The 18,024-nt window shown below is 36.4% G+C and overlaps 1 protein-coding gene across 4 annotated transcripts in view; it reads right to left on the bottom strand.

Moving 5' to 3' along the window:
- Positions 1-18,024, bottom strand: part of LOC135206092 (potassium voltage-gated channel subfamily H member 8-like) — a 421,415-nt gene that overhangs the window by 53,591 nt on the left and 349,800 nt on the right. For all 4 annotated transcript variants that reach the window (XM_064237316.1, XM_064237319.1, XM_064237318.1 and 1 more), the window contains exons 4-5: positions 17,709-17,849; positions 15,192-15,325 (exon numbers count right to left, since the gene is read on the bottom strand). In XM_064237316.1, the coding sequence (XP_064093386.1) occupies positions 15,192-15,325; positions 17,709-17,849 (275 nt within the window). The remainder of the gene's footprint in view (positions 1-15,191; positions 15,326-17,708; positions 17,850-18,024) is intronic.

The raw sequence follows: 18,024 nt of genomic DNA, 5'->3' as shown, positions 1-18,024 counted from the left end.
CATAAAATCAAGTACCACATGAATAATAATAATAATAATAATAATAATAATAATAATAATAATAATAATAATAATAATAATAATAATAATAATAATAATAATGGAGGAACAAATCCACAGTTATGTAAATGTACCCAAATTGACTGATAAGGGGAACCGAACAGATTCCCGAAAGCTATCCATAAAGTTTTAAATTTAAATATATATACATTTACATAACTATGGATTTGTTTCTCCATTTGAAGACTCGTGCTACTATGAGGATTTTTTTAATAATAATAATAATAATAATAATAATAATAATAATAATAATAATAAATGCCGTATACTCAAAGTATGACCTCATTATATATACTCATGATTACTATCAATACTCCCATTCCTCAAGATTTATTGAATCACACAATCACGAAAAAAAGGGGGCGAATTGAATGGTAACAGATAATTATTCCGCTTACCCTGCCAATAATTGACCGCCAAACCAGAGTGACTACGAACATGGCTGTCATCAGCTATACGTTGCCAAACGTCTTCCTGACTTGCAATCCAAGTAAAGTTGAAGGTTTCATGAATCAAATATGAGAAAAGTGGCAACGTCTAAAACGTACTACGTGTTCGTCGTAGTTGTTTTGGTTTGAAAGTATAGGGGCCAAGTTACTCATCAGTTTCAGGGCACGAAGGTTATGCCAGTACAGAGACAATCAATAATAGCAACAGCAACGATATTGAAGTAAATCTATATTTATATAAGAGAGGCGCACGACATCTTTTTATAAGTATATTTACAAAATTTCCAAGGAACTTATCTAATAAATATGGGTTGAGAGAGAGAGAGAGAGAGAGAGTAGGATGACCAGGAAATGACTGGCGGGAGTGATGTTGCTATGGCAACCAGATTATTGTAGAGAGAGAGAGAGAGAGAGAGAGAGAGAGAGAGAGAGAGAGAGAGAGAGAGAGAGCAGCGCGGGTTTTAATTCAACTGGGAACTTTTCTTACGGGTATTACTTTTGTATAAGGAAGATGACTCGAATCGGTCCTGTCTGTCAATATCTGTCATATATAGTCCTGTCAATTTCAACGTTGCAGACTGCAATCATGCGACCTGCTTAGTCACAAGGGATTGTCCGTCTCTGTCTGACCCCCCAAACCCTCCACCCTCAAAAAAAAATCTTTTCCAGGACAATTCATTGTGCCTCTGCCGACCTACGGTCAAAACGAAATGACTACCAACACGTAGTAGTGCGTTCTAGACGTTGCCACTTTTCCCAGATTTGATTGATAAAATCGTGACCTACGCTGAGATATCGTGTGGATTCGGCAGACGTGGTGCCACATATTCCAATACTAGGCCAGAAAAGGGTGAAAACAGCTTCTTGACGCTTGTTCCGCGTATCTAACCGCGAAGACGTAAAATTACCTAAAGAACTGACATCTTAAGAATTGAAAGCATACATTAAATTGCTTTGACTCACAGATGAAAATAAATAAATAGAATCAGATAAGAAAAACAAGATTGGCTCCCCAGTGCGATGGTAAACTGTGAATTAAGTTGTTCTTGTCCACGAACGGTCTCTCTCTCTTCAGGAAGAAGAAGAAGAAGAAGAAGAAGAAGAAGAAGAAGAGAGAGAGAGAGAGAGAGAGAGAGAGAGAGAGAGAAGATCGTAACTAATGTATGAAACATCACTAATTATTATTATTATTATTATTATTATTTTATTATTATCATTATTGTTGTTGTTGTTTTGTTTTTAATACTACACTACTTGCCTCCAATCCACCAATGGTGTCAACGCCAACCCTCTTTACTTCTACCTGACTTTTATATTTCCCATTACTTTTTTTATTTTTATCTGTCAGGATTAATCTTCAGATTTTTTTTTTTTTAATAACTTGAGAGGGAATATCCATCCAGATTTTGCCTCCTTCATACCCTCTAGTTAAAAATGTCCCAGCGTCATTTCCCGTCTGGGAAGAATTTCTTTTGAAGATTTAGTCAGTCTCTCTCTCTCTCTCTCTCTTTCTCTCTCTCTCTCTCTCTCTCTCGGCATTTATCTCGGAAAACGGACGCTATTTTCCTCTCCCTCTCTCTCGTCATTTCTCAGGAGCTTTTAAATTTCCCCCTCCTACCACCCTCTCTCTCTCTCTCTCTCTCTCTCTCTCTCTCTCTCTCTCTCTCTCTCTCTACCCTGCACCCGAACGAGAGAGTTTGGTAAGCTCTCAATCTCTCAGACGCCTTTCAATTGTTTCCCTTCGTTTCTCAGCAGACACTCGAGGTGGAGAAAGAGAATTTAAACAGCGAATAAAAAGCCGAAGGAATCTATTACCAATTATCAATAAACAAACAGATGGCATACTGTTGCCAAAATAGCAATAACATTTTCTGAATCCTGAAGGCACAGAGATATGGGGCGATAGGTTTTCGGTTGTTTAAGGCTGTGCTCGTGTGTGTGTGTGTGTGTGTGTGAGAGAGAGAGAGAGAGAGAGAGAGAGAGAGAGAGAGAGAGAGAGGGGGGGGGGGAACTCTCAAAGAAACGGGGTGAAAATCATACTCTTGACACCAGTAACTTGTAGGGGAAAAGAAAGGAAATAAGATGCAGTATGAGAAAAATGGAGAGGTGAAAAGAAAAATAAAATACCGGACGAGACGTATCTCCAACATATAGGAAAAAAAAAGCGGGGGGCTTTAAACAATACGAAAAAAAAAAAACGAATTACGGATGATGCAAAAACGACTAGGTTGCTAGGACGTGACGAAGAAACCTACAGACGGCTCTGAACTCCTACCCTGGAGAATCCTCCAGACTCGAATTCCGGAATCAACGGGATTGACGCTACCTTGTGGAGTAATCAGCCGATGACCTACTGTCTTCAGGGAACGTAATTCCGTATTTAATTGAATACCGGTTCCACACAAACGTTTTCTAGACCTACAACGGTATCCATAGAGACCTATTGCTTTACACCTGGTTGCTTTCTACTACGCCTTGGACTTCCTGATTCCATCCACTGACTGCTCGATTCATACACGCTCTGATGATATGTGCTACGCATTAGCCTCGAGTTACTAGCTGAGAGAGAGAGAGAGAGAGCTCTGGACACTGGTTAAGAGAAAGAGAGAAAATCCTCTAGGTAAAAGGGAGAGGGTAAAAGGGAGAGAGAGAGAGAGAGAGACCTTACAGACCTTACAGACCTTACATCTTGTTCGGGTGCCCCAGGTCCCTCAGTGTGAGGCACCTCTAATGTCTACCAGAGAGTTGCTAGTACTCTTTCCGGTATATTTTGCATCTTCCAATCTTGGATGGTCTGGGATGCAGCTTAGATATTTGTCGAGCTTATTCTTAAACACATCTACGCTCACTCCTGATATATTCCTCAGATGAGCTGGCAACGCATTGAATAGACGCTGCATTATCGATGCTGGTGCGTAGTGGATTAATGTCCTGTGTGCTTGCCTTATTTTTCTGGTATAGTTTTGGGCACTATTAATCTACCTCTGCTTGCTCTTTCTGATATTTTTAGCTCCATGATATTTTCTGCTATTCCTTCTATCTGTTTCCATGCCTGAATTATCATGTAGCGTTCTCTTCTCCCTTTCTAGACTATATAATTTTAAGAATTGTAGTCTTTCCCAGTAGTCTAGGTCCCTTAACTTCTTCTATTCTAGCTGTAAAGGACCTTTGTACACTCTCTATTTGTGCAATATCCTTTTGATAGTGTGGGTACCATATCATATTGCAATATTCAAGTGGACTACGAACATATGTTTTATAAAGCATAATCATGTGTTCAGCTTTTCTTGTTTTGAAGTGCCGTAACAACATTCCCATTTTTGCTTTCTTTACATTTTGCCAACAGAGTTGCTATTTGATCATTGCATAACATGTTCCTATTCATCATCACACCAAGGTCTTTAACTGCTTCCTTATTTGTGATGGTCTCATTATTAGGTGCCTTATATGCATATAGCTTTCTTTCTCTGTCTCCATAATTTATTGATTCAAATTTATCAGAGTTAAATACCATACCTATTTACCTCTGCCCAATCATATACTCTGTTAAGGTCTCTTTGTAGAGCGTTCCTATCTTCATCACAAGTAATTTCTCTACTTATTCTTGTGTCATCTGCGAAACTACTCACTACCGAATCCTTCACATTATTGTCTATGTCTTCAATCATAATAACAAACAGTATTGCAGCTAACACCGTACCTTGCGGCACACCGGATATTACCTTGACTTCATCCGATTTCTCGTCGTTTGCAATAACTATCTGTTTTCTGTTGTGTAAAAATTCTTTTAACCATCTTCCTACTTTATCCACGATATTGTGTTTTCTCATTTTCTTCGCTAATATATTATGGTCTACTTTATCAAAAGCTTTTGCAAAGTCTAAATAAACCACATCTGTTTCATTTCCGCTTTTCATATTTTGAATATGTTCTCACGGTGGACTAACAGTTGGGTTTGTGTACTTTTTCCGGGTACGAAACCATGTTGTCCTTTATTAAACAAATTATTTTTTATTAAATGTTTCATAATATTTTTCTTCATTACCCTTTCATACACTTTCATAATATGTGATGTTAGACTCACAGGCCTATAATTACTTGCCTCTAGTCTGATCCACTTTTGAAAGTAGGGGTAATATATGCTAATTTGTGCTCATCATAAATCTTGCCTGTATCTACACTTTGTCTTAATAATATTGCAAGTGGCTTTGCGATAGAATGAACTACTTTCTTTAACAAAATAGCAGGAATTCCATCAGGCCCTGCAGCAGCTCCATTTTTAATTTCATTAATAGCCTGCACAATATCAGCTTCATTAATATCTATGTCAGCTAAATATTCACTATTTTCATCCCTTACTTCTATATCATTATCTTCATTATCTATTCTAGGGGTGAATTCTCTCTTATATCGTTGCTGCCAGTATGTTGCAAATTTCCTTTTTTTCTATTCTTCTTTTATTCATCTTCTTCGCATATGAGTATAATAGCTTGGGGTTTTGCTTGATATTTAATAGGGTTTTTTCTTCCAAGTCCCGTTTTTCATTTTCTTTTGATTGTATAATCTTTTGTTCTGCATTTTCTATCTTACTTTTTAGTTCTATAACTTTCCATGCATTTTTTTCTTTTGCAAGACCTTTTTTCCACTTTCTGATTTTCTGGAACAAGATCCTTCTGTCTCTTGGTATGCATGAATGATGTTTACTTTTCTTCTTCGGTATATATTTTTCCACTATTTTCTCCAATATTTTATATAATATCTCCGTATTTACCCTTATGTCATCACTTACGAAAATGTTATCCCAATCTTTGTTTAATTCTTCATTAATTTCTGACATTTTATATTTTTACTGTAGAAGTTGTATTTTCCATATCCTTCCCACTTTTTCATTTCTTGCTTATCTCTATTTTCACTTGCTTTGGGAATGAACTTGTTAATTCTATTGACATTATGGTCTGAAATATTCGCATTATAAACTATTATTTCTTTAACATAATTCATCTCGTTCACAAATACTAGGTCTAAAGTATTTTCCTTTCTTGTTGGCAGGTGATTTATTTGTTGAATGTTGTATTCTAGTAGCATATCTAATAGCTTTTCAAATTGCCTCTTATCTTCTGCACTACTATTACTCTCTTTTTTATATGTATAAGTACAACCACAATCTCCTATTCGTTCTTTCCATTCTACGAAAGGAAAGTTGAAGTCACCAGATAGGAGAATAGTCCAGTCCTTGTGATTTCTACATATATCATCCAATTTTTCAATTATTAAGTCAAACTCTTTAGTATTAGGAGGTCTATATACTATGTTCATCAATTTTTCAGATTCAAATTCTACCGCTATTAGTTCACATTCTGAGTTACTATATTTCTCATATATTTTTCCTTGTTTTTTTCTTTCCCATATTATTGCGGTTCCCCCTTGATTTCTATTTTTTCTATCTGATCTATAAGTTTGGAACCCTTTTATTTGATCATCATTCCCAGTTCTCTTGGGAATACCAGGTTTTCACTTATATTCATTATATCTATTTTCTTTTCATTTTGGGGTTAGTTCTTCTAGTACTCTATTTTTCTTTTTGAGTTACTCGTAACTAAACCCTGCGCATTTCATCACTATGATGGTTTGCGTGTTTTCTCCTTCATTTAATAACTGGTAGTAATAAGGATTTTCCCCATGTCTCTTTCCTGTTCTGGTATGTTGTTCTTTTTTCATTTCAGAAATTCTGACATTAAAAATCCAACTTTTCCTAAAATATTTGATCTTCCTTCATCATAATTATTCATTTTGTTGTGTCTGAACTCTGGCCAATTTTCCCCCTCTAGGTAAAAGGATAGAGGAGAGAAGAGAGAGAGAGAGAGAGAGAGAAGAAGAGAGAGAGATAGAGAGAGAGAGAGAGAGGAGGAAAGGAAATCCTCTAGGTTAAAAGGAAGAGAGAGAGAGAGATAAGATAGAGAGAGAGAGATCGAGAGGAGAGAGGAGAGGAGAGAAGGAGGAAATCTCTAGGTAAAAGGAAGAGAGAGAGAGAGAGAGAGAGAGAGCAGAGCGCTCTGAACACAGGGTAAGGAGTAGAGAGAGAGAGAGAGAGAGAGAGCGAGAGGAGGAAAGATGAGAGAGTAGAGAGATATGAAGGAAATCCTCTATGTAAAAGGAGAGATAAAAGGAAATAGCGAGAAGGAGAGAGAGAGAGAGAGAGATATAGAGAGAGAAGAGGAGGAAATCCTCTAGGTAAAAGGAAGTAGAAGAGAGAGAGAGAGGAGAGAGAGCGCTCTGAACACAGGGTGAAGAGAGAGAGAGAGAGAGAGAGAGAGAGAGAGAGAGAGAGAGAGAGAGAGACCTTACAGACCTTACATCTTGTTCGGGTTGCCCCAGGTCCCTCAGTGTGAGGCACCTCTAATGTCTACCAGAGTTGCTAGTACATCTTCCGGTATATTTTGCATCTTCCAATCTTGGATGGTCTGGGATGCAGCTTAGATATTTGTCGAGCTTATTCTTAAACACATCTACGCTCACTCCTGATATATTCCTCAGATGAGCTGGCAATGCATTGAATAGACAATGCATTATCGATGCTGGTGCGTAGTGGATTAATGCTCTATGTGCTTTCCTTATTTTTCCTGGTATAGTTTTGGGCACTATTAATCTACCTCTGCTTGCTCTTTCTGATATTTTTAGCTCCATGATGTTTTCGGCTATTCCTTCTATCTGTTTCCATGCCTGAATTATCATGTAGCGTTCTCTTCTCCTTTCTAGACTATATAATTTTAAGGATTGTAGTCTTTCCCAGTAGTCAAGATCCTTAACTTCTTCTATTCTAGCTGTAAAGGACCTTTGTACACTCTATTTGTGCTATATCCTTTTGATAGTGTGGGTACCATATCATATTACAATATTCAAGTGGACTACGAACATATGTTTTATAAAGCATAATCATGTGTTCAGCTTTTCTTGTTTTGAAGTGCCGTAACAACATTCCCATTTTTGCTTTACATTTTGCCAGTAGAATTGCTATTTGATCGTTGCATAACATGTTCCTATTCATCATCACACCAAGGTCTTTAACTGCTTCCTTATTTGTGATTGTCTCATTATTAGGTCCCCTATATGCATATAGCTTTCCTTCTCTGTCTCCATAATTTATTGATTCAAATTTATCAGAGATAAATACCATCCTATTTACCTCTGCCCAATCATATACTTTGCTAAGGTCTCTTTGTAGCGTGTTCCTATCTTCATCACAAGTAATTTCTCTACTTATTCTTGTGTCATCGGCGAAACTACTCACTACCGAGTCCTTAACATTACTGTCTATGTCTGCAATCATAATAACAAACAGTAATGCAGCTAACACCGTACCTTGTGGCACACCGGAAATTACCTTAGCTTCATCCGATTTCTCATCGTTTGCAATAACTATCTGTTTTCTGTTGTGTAAAAATTCTTTTAACCATCTTCCTACTTTATCCTCTATATTATGTTTTCTAATTTTTTTCGCTTTGCTAATATATTATAATCCACCTTGTCAAAAGGTTTTTCAAAGTCTAGATAAACCACATCTGTTTCATTTCCGCTTTTCATATTTTTGTATAAATTCTCACGGTGGACTAACAGTTGGGTTGGTGTACTTTTTTCGGGTACGAAACCATGTTGTCCTATATTAAACAAACTATTTTTTATTAAACGTTTCATAATATTTTTCTTCATTACCCTTTCATACACTTTCATAATATGTGATGTTAGATTCACAGGCCTATAATTACTTGCCTCTAGTCTTGATCCACTTTTGAAAGTAGGGATAATATATGCTAATTGGTGCTCATCATAAATCTTGCCTGTATCTACACTTTGTCTTAATAATATTGCAAGTGGCTTTGCGATAGAATGAACTAATTTCTTTAACAAAATAGCAGGTACACCATCAGGCCCTGCTGCAGCTCCATTTTTAATTTCATTAATAGCCTGCACAATATCAGCGTCATTAATATCTATGTCTGCTAAATATTCACTATTTTCATCCCTTACTTCTATATCATTATCTTCATTATCAATTTTAGGGGTGAATTCTCTCTTATATCATTCTGCCAATATGTTGCATATTTCCTTTTTTTCATTTGTTAATCTCCCTTCAATTCTTAGAGGGCCTATTTCTATTCTTCTTTTATTCATCTTTTTCGCATACGAGTATAATAGTTTGGGATTTTGCTTGATATTTACTATGGTTTTTTCTTCCAAGTCCCGTTTTTAATTTTCTTTTGATTGTATAATCTTTTTTTTCTGCATTTTCTATCTTACTTTTTAGTTCGATCACTTTCCATGCATTTTTTTCTTTTGCCAAAAAAGGGGGGGGGGGTGGGGGGGGGGGGTTTTTGGGGGGGGGGGGGTGGTTTGGGGGGGTGCCCCCCCTTTTTTCAACTTTCCCCTTCTGATTTTCTGGAACAAGATTCTCTGTCTCTTGGTATGCATGACTGATGTTTACTTTTCTTCTTCGGTATATATTTATCCACTATTTTCTCTAATATAATATCTCCGTATTTACCTTTATTATCATCCCACTTTACGAAAATGTTTATCCCAATACGTTATATCATCACTTACGAAAATGTTATCCCAATCTTTGTGTTAATTACCTTCCTTTATTTCTGACATTTTCTATTTTTACTGTTGAAGTTGTATTTTCCATATCCTTCCCACTTCATTTCTTGCTTATCTCTGTTTTCACTTGCTTTGGAATGGACTGTTAATTTCTATGACATTATGGTCTGAAATACTCGCATCATAAACTATTATTTCTTTAACATAATTCACCTCGTTCACAAATACTAGGTCTAAAGTATTTCCCTTTCTTGTTGGCAGGTGATTTATTTGTTGAATGTTGTATTCTAGTAGCATATCTAATAGCTTTTCGAATTGCCTCTTATCTTCTGCACTACTATTACTCTCTTTTTTTATATGTATAAATACAACCACAATCTCCTATTCGTTCTTTCCAGTCTACGAAAGGAAAGTTAAAGTCTCTGGATAGGAGAATAGTCCAGTCCTTGTGATTTCTACATATATCATCCAATTTTTCTATTATTGTGTCAAACTCTTTAGTACTAGGGGGTCTATATATTACTATGTTCATTAATTTTTCAGATTCAAATTCTACCGCTTTAGTTCACATTTTGAGTTACTATATTTCTCATATATTTTTCCTTGTTTTTTTGTCTTTCCCATATATCGCGGTTCCCCCTTGATTCCTATTTTTTCTATCTGATCTATAAGTTTGGAACCCTTTTATTTTATAGTCATTCCCAGTCTCTTGGGAATACCAGGTTTCACTCATATTCATTATATCTATTTTCTTTTCAATTTGGGTTAGTTCTTCTAAGTACTCTATTTTTCTTTTTGAGTTACTCGTAACTAAACCCTGCGCATTCATCACTATGATGGTTTGCGTGTTTTCTCCTTTATTTAATATGGGTAATAATAAGGATTTTACCATGTCTCTTTCCTGTTCTGGTATGTTGTTCTTTTCTTCATTTCCAGAAATTCTGACATTAAAAAATCCAACTTTTCCATAACATTTGATCTTCCTTCATCATAATTATTCATTTTATGTCTGAATCTGCAATTTTCTCCATATCTGCAATATCCTCTTGCATCATAAATACAGTATTTATCTCTTGAGCAGTATCTTGGAGCTGATGCTTGGAAATTCTTTGCTGACACTCCATATCGCGGTGATGGTTTGCTTTTTTCCTTCACCTCATATTCTTTGTTCCTCTCTTTATTTGTTTCTTTCTTATTTTGGATTTTATTATTTGATTGATTATTTAATTGATTTTGATTCATGGCTACAGGGTGCATATATTTACATTTTTTGTCGAACTTACATCCTTTTCCTTCTTTTAGGTTTTTGCATATTTTTGGATGCAGATCTCTGCAATCATCCTCATAGCCATCTAGGTATGCACATTTACCATAGATTTCATAGTTGTGACATACCTTGGGATGTTTGTAGTAACATCTTTCTCCAAATCTGCAATTCCCTCTTTTCAAAAGGGTGCAGACTTTGTCTTTCTTGTCTATTTTTTCCTCTTTCCCATCAGTGTGCAGATCTGGGTAGAGGCTCTTCGGGATTTTCTTTTGTGTTGTCATGTCGTAATTTATTTCTTCGTATGTATGCTGCTGATTGCCTCATATGTAGTATCAATGATTATCTCTGCATCCATACTTTTATCTTGTTCTTAGTTTTCCTTATTTTTTTCTGTCATTTCAGTTTTGTTTTACTTCTCTTCCGTTTTCCTCTTTTCTTCTTCCTACTTCTTCATTTCTTCTTTCTCATCCTCAACTATTTGTACATTAAGTCTTGATTTAATAACATTGTCTATCCATGATAGACATGTTGAGCAAAATATTCTGGTATCCTTACTCATATCTTGCATTACTTCAGCCCATTGAGGATGCGGCGGAATGTTGCATGCAGAACATTTTCTGATCAGGTTTTGTGGACTAACTATGCTATACCACACCTTACACAGTTTGCATGCTTTTGGCATTCTTTTTCATATTGCATCAATTAGGATATTCACAATGTTCACCTTATGTTGATTGATGTAAATTTTCTTTATGAGTCTCTTGACCACTTGGATTTTATTTGGAACTTCTTCAATTATTTTCAAGATGTTTTCTGTTGATTTGTTCCAGTTTGAAGGATCATATCCTTCTAATATGTCTATGAATGCTTTTGTATCTTTTTGGTTAGGGCTGTTGTTGATCTCATAGATGAGAAATGCCAGCTCCCTTCCTGCTACCCCATTGTATTGCGAATCTGCTAAACACGCTAAATTTTGCCATTTCTTACCACAGTTGGAACTTACTGCCATCTTGATCTGATTTACAGTATTTCACATGATAAACTAACTTAGTAGACGCTTTATCCTACTATTTTCACACTAATCTTATCACCAACAGTTCACGAACACTTCTAGATATTTTTCAATTTCCAGACGTATGTTAAATGCGTGATATCTGTTGATTAATCAGACTGTGTGCGGGAACGTCTCACCAAGCAAAATGGCACTGGAGAGAGAGAGAGAGAGAGAGAGAGAGAGAGAGAGAGAGAGAGCTCTGGACACTGTGTGTTTGTTTGTTTGTTTGTTTGGATGGTGCTTTTACGTAGAATGGAACCAGTGATTATTCAGCAATGGGACCAACGGCTTTACGTGACTTCCGAACCACGTCGAGAGTGAACTTCTTTCACTAGAAATACACAGCTCTCACTCCTCAATGGAATGGCGAGAATCGAACCAGCGACCACCGAGGTGGGACGCCAATACCATACCAACTACGCCGCTGAGGCACTTGGACACTGTGTAAGAGGGAGGAGGAAATCCTCTATGTAAAAGGGAGAGAGAGAGAGAAGGATATCCTCTAGGTAAAAGGAGAGAGAGAGAGAGAGAGAGAGAGAGAGAGAGAGAGAGAGAGAGAGAGAGAGAGAGAGTACCTAACAGAGAAAGAAAGAGGGGGGGGGGAGGGTTAGGGGCAAAGCCTCAGGGCACTCTATAGAGGAGATGGTAATTTGATCTCGTGGTCTCTCTCTCTCCTTCCCAGAATCGCTTTATCCGGCTCCCCGCGACCGAGCTCAAATAATAGAGGCAACAGCGTCGGGTCACAACTGGATTGCAGTGAACGTGTGTAGCTTAGTAGGTACTTCCGGAATTAGATGAAAACTTAAAACAGCGGTCAAAACATTTAATAATGCTTGCTGCTTATCTCACTATATAGCTTTCAGGATTTGATTTACCAAATATTTTTCTTTTTCGTTCAGGGAAGTATTAATATATCGACGTTTGTCCATCCTTTACGATAAATATTTTTCTTTCGCTTCAGGGAAGTATTAGTATTTCGACATTTCTCCATCATTTACGATAAATATTTTTCTTTCGCTTCAGTGAACGTACTTGATTGTTTTGAACATTTCTTCCATCCTAGTTTACCTATTTTTAAATATTTTTACTTTCGCTTCAGTGAAGTTACTGATATTTTATTTTGACAATTTCTCCGATCCATTTACGAAAAATAATTTTTATTTTTCTTTCGCTTCAGTGAAGTATTGATATTTTGGCATCTCTCCATCATTTACGATAAATATTCTTCTGTTTCCTTTTTCCTTTCACTTTGTTTCAGTGAAATATTAACATTTTGACGTTTCTCCATCCTATATCACAAACCTCGAAATCATTATGAGCAATTCTTATACATTCTTATCCATTTCTCCTCCTCCCCTTGATTATTACCCCATCCTCCTCTTTTACTCTCAAACGTTGTTTTTCCTCCGAATTCCTAACAACGATCAACGACGAGGACGGACCGCGACTCCCTGGACCTTGAATCCAACTCATTATGATCGCCGAAATTCGAGATCTCCCGAACCCCCTCAGACCTTCTTGAGATCTGATTGACTTTCAATCCGCCGGATTCTCGCATTCAAGCCCCCCTCTCCCGCCCCGCCCCTTCAGTCTGATTAATTTCTATGGTGTGGGCTGGATGCCTTCCCTTTATCACCCCCGAAGGAGGCTTAGTTTTAAACGCTTAAAGGTGGATTTTTTTTTTAATCTAGAGTAAAAGGCAGTATTCCAAACCGTCGAAAGGCAGTTTGTGTGGCTTCGATGGACAATGTTTAAACCTGCAATGCCAGTTTTTTTTCCTACTCCATAAAGGGACTCTTAATATATCGAAAGGCAACTTCCATACGCTCAAAATGGTCTTATTACACCAAAAGGCAATTTTCATTAAGTTCAAATGGGCTTACGCCAAAAGGCAATATGCTCAAAAGGGTCGTATTACACCAAAGGCCATTTTTACAAGCTCAAAAGGTTCTTATTACACCATAAGGCAACTTCTATAAGCTGAAAAGGTTCTTATTACACCAAAAGGCCATTTCTACATATTCAAATGGCAGTCTTCATAACCAGACAAAACCATATTTCAATCCTCAAAAGGGCACTACAGTCTTTCTAACTTTCTGATGAGCTCATAGCGTTTCACATGAACCTTTTTTTATTATAATGATTATCACCCTAATCTTACTCTCCAAGTGAAAGTTTTAATGAAGGCTTTATGATCCAACCTTTACCTTTTATGTGTATACCTACTCATGAAGGAGTGATATACAATTGATCAATGTTGTAGATGTAGAGTGTCTATGAACAAAAACAGGTCTTACACGGGTGAGGTGGGGGGTGGGGGTGGGGAGAGGGGGGGGGGGCACTGAAAATAACGCCCACAAGAGCTATTATTTTGACTTTACTTCACATATGAAATCCCTATTGGAACTTGAATATCAATATAGCAGAAACACAAATATAAAAGTAAAATAATAATGAGAGAGAGAGAGAGAGAGAGAGAGAGAGAGAGAGAGAGAGAGAGAGAGAGAGAGAGAACTTCCACTGCCTACGCTTACGGGGAGGAGGACAAATCTAATAAAGGAAATAACAAAGAGGATAACAGAGTTATCTTCGCCCTCTTTCTCTCTCTCTCCTAATTCTTTTCGGTAGACGCCTATTCGATTGTTTTGTTTCACAAAACAACACCCAGAGCAGTCGGTGACATTCAGGATTGAAATCGTATCCTGTACACACACACACACACACATACACACGTATATATATATATATATATATATATATATATATATATACATATATATATATATATATATACATTTTATATATATATATATATATATATATATATATATATATATATATATATATATATATATATATAGAGAGAGAGAGAGAGAGAGAGAGAGAGAGAGAGAGAGAGAGAGACTGGAAATTGTCTAGCCTCATAGCTAACTACCATGGTCACTAACACAGGAGAGAGAGAGAGAGAGAGAGAGAGAGAGAGAGAGAGAGAGAGAGAGAGAGAGAGAGAGAGAGACTGGAATTCATCTAGCCTCATAAATACCATGGTCACTAACACAGGAGAGAGAGAAGAGAGAGAGAGAGAGAGAGAGAGAGAGAGAGAGAGAGAGAGAGGGCACACTGGAACATGACCCTGACAGAAAAACGTTTCATTTTCAAGTATACAATAACCACGACAATTAAATTTACGCGGTAAAAAAAAATAAACATTCCCTGGACAACTGGATACGGCTTTCATTAATAACACTCTCCTACCCTTTAAAATGAAACACGAAATGTGTGTCCCTCACACAGAATATTTTATTTATTTCTTTATTTTTAAAGGAGAGGTTAACTGATTATATGACCCACCTCCTTTTTTTTCAGCCCAGGCCTGAAGTAAACATGTTAATAGAAAGAAAATCGTGTGCATTTGCCACTTAATAAAAGTAATTTGCAGATGAAAGTAAAATTGAATTCAAACTTTATAAAACCAGTCTGTAAATGTAAGAAATAACGGCGGGAAAAAAATAATAACCACGAAAAAAATCCATCACAAAGCAACAGAACAAAATCAAAACGCGAACCACAAAAACCAAATAAAAAAATACTTACCAATAAAACCACATACGCACAAACACACATACACACGCACAATAAACTGAAGACTAAGTTTCCCTGAACCTGAACAACATATCTCATGACTACCAAAAAAAAAAAAAAAAAAAAAAAAAAAGTACCACGTATCCGAAATGCAATTGACAAATATATGCCAATGAGTACTCACATTATTCAGCTTGAGCTTGTTCTTGCCCTTGTCTTGGGTATAGTGCCCCGAGAGCTGGTAGAGCACTGCCCGACTTCGTCTGCGGCCGTATTTGGCGGCGGAAGGAGCTTCCGGGTCCAGGTTTTCATTCTCGTCTGGAAAGAAGAAGAAGAAGAAAAAAAAGGAGGTTCATTCGATGAGCAGAAATCATTCTTATATACTAGAAGATCACTCTTACGTACTCGGGGTCAATGCTGACGAACTGGAAGGCATTATCAAATGAACTTTTTTTTTTTTTTACTCTTATACAAAAAATAACAAAACCACTGGTATTTAATGAACTTATCTTTTTTTTCTATTATGAAAAAAAAAAAAAAAAACCAGGTATTTACATCAGGTAAAGTTTTTATAAACATCCAAGAAAAAGTATTCCGCTGTTTACATGCTTTACTGAATACAAAAACAACTTACAAATAACTGAATATAACGAAATTGACACTGATACAAGAACAAATATGTTAACAACATACATTAGTCAGGCACACTGAAGGAGAACTTTGACAAACTCATGGGGAACTGATTGCACATTACCAACACAAACGGTTATACTTCGAATTCGGGTAAAAAAAAAGGAAAAATAAAGAAACCTTCAAATCGGATGGTTAAAAAAACTTCATCTTCGGATGGTAAAAGGGAAAATAACGAAAAAAACTTTCAAATTAGGATGGTTGAAAAGAACTTCAAACTTGGATGGTGATAAAAATAATAAAAAAAAAAAATTCAAATTAGGTCGGTTAAAAAAAAATCAAACTCGGATAAAAAAAAAAAAACTTTCAAATTAGGATGGTTAAAAAAAAGACTGAGAAAACTTCAAAATTCGGATGGTAAAAAAAAAATAAATAAATAAATAAATAAATAAAAACTGAAAAAAACTTCTTCAATGAATCGAGCATCTAACGACCATCCAATCAAGATAAGTGCCAATTGTCATCGACGACAAGGGATGGTCGCTCGTGGAAGACGCTTAACGTTTAATTTAAGATTGACGCTCTCTCTCTCTCTCTCTCTCTCCTCTTAATTCGGTCTGTCAAAATCCATACCATTATGAAGATATGTACTCTGAAAAATTTGAGTTTACTCCCCAGGCAGTTTTTCCTCTCTCTCTCTCTCTCTCCTCTTCATTCGATCTGTCAAAATCCATACCATTATGAAGATATGTACTCTGAAAAATTTGAGTTTATTTCCTAGGCAGTTTTTCCTCTCTCTCTCTCTCTCTCTCTCTCTCTCTCTCTCTCTCTCTCTCTCTCTCTCTCTCTCTTACGGACTCTGGATATCGGAGTTTATTCCCTGGTCAGTTTTTTTCCCATCAAAATCCCCAACCGTAAAATTCCCCTCGCTGAGATAATAGCCAGTCCACCCTGATTGTAATCAACTACCAATCACCCGCCCCTCTTCGTCAGTACCCGCCCAGATTTGCCATAAGCGAGTTTCTGAACTCTCTTCTCCTTTCATTATTTACTTTTTCTGTTTTCCCTTCCTTTCCTTAGCACGTCTTTCCGTCGCGATCTCTCTCTTTCCTGGATATGGAGCGATGTGCTGTCATCAGCCCCGTTTTCTATTAGAAGATTATCATCGTTTTCTTTTACACATCTCATCTTTAGGATATTCTCAACCCCGTTTCCTATATAACCCATTCCGTCGATACCTTTCGAGATGACAGGAATTGTCTCCTTTCTACCTTTCCCTTCGTCATTCTCATTCATTCTCATCTTTCTCCGTCCCACACCTCATTTACCCGAGATGTCATCCTTCAAACATGTGAGAAACAAAAAAAAAATAACAAATAAAATAAACAAAGGAAAATACCACAAACTTTCTCATTTCTTATCCTTCTCATCACTGATCTCATTTACCTGGGATGTCTTATTCCTCAATATATATATATATATATATATATATATATATATATATATATATATATATATATATATATATACATAATGTATACGATTATAATCACTTGAGCACCGCGATTCATCTATCACATTACCACAGGTTAAAAATAAAGAGACCGGTTTCGACTTTATTTCCGAGCCATAGTCCGTTGAAACCAGTCAGGCTCTACACCTCGTCTCTTATTTTTCCACCTGTGGTAATGTGTATATATATATATATATTATATAATATATATATATATATATTGACAAAAAATAAAAAAAAAGCCGAAAAAAACTTTTCACCTGTGGTAATGTGATATATATAAAATATATATATTTACAAAAAAATAAAAAAAGCCAAAATACTTTTCACCTGTGGTAATGTGATATATATATAAAATATATATATATTTACAAAAATAAAAAAAAAAGCCAAAAAAATTTTCACCTGTATGGTAGTGGATATACATATAAAAAAAATATAGGTATATTTAAAAAACAAAAAAATAAAAAACCAACCAAAAAAAAAGCCAAAAAAAAAAAAAAAATTAAAAACATGGAAAACAACAAAAGCAGTCGAAGGAGGAGGAGGAGTACTCACCTCCATTCTCGTAGTTATTGTAGAGGTCCATCTCCTCGAGCTTCGAGTTGGTGACATCTTTGTGGGAGGCCAGGAAGAGGACCACCTCCCTCTTCTCGTTCTTGATGGGCACGATGTCCAGCAGGCACCAGAAGGAGGCACCTGCAGGGGAGGAGAAAGAAGGATGATTCTATTATTATTGTTATTATTATTTTCGTTTTTGGTCTATCAAAGTCCTCCAATTCGACTGGGTGGTATTTATAGTGTTTGGGGGTTCCGGGTTGCATTCTGCCTCCTTAGGAGTCCATGACTTTTCTTAATATGTGCGCCGTTTCTA

The sequence above is a fragment of the Macrobrachium nipponense genome, chromosome 29 (assembly GCF_015104395.2).
Source record: "Macrobrachium nipponense isolate FS-2020 chromosome 29, ASM1510439v2, whole genome shotgun sequence".
Taxonomy (NCBI): Eukaryota; Metazoa; Arthropoda; class Malacostraca; order Decapoda; family Palaemonidae; genus Macrobrachium; species Macrobrachium nipponense.
Note: the sequence above shows the minus strand (reverse complement) of the source record. Positions and strands in the feature narration are given on the sequence as shown.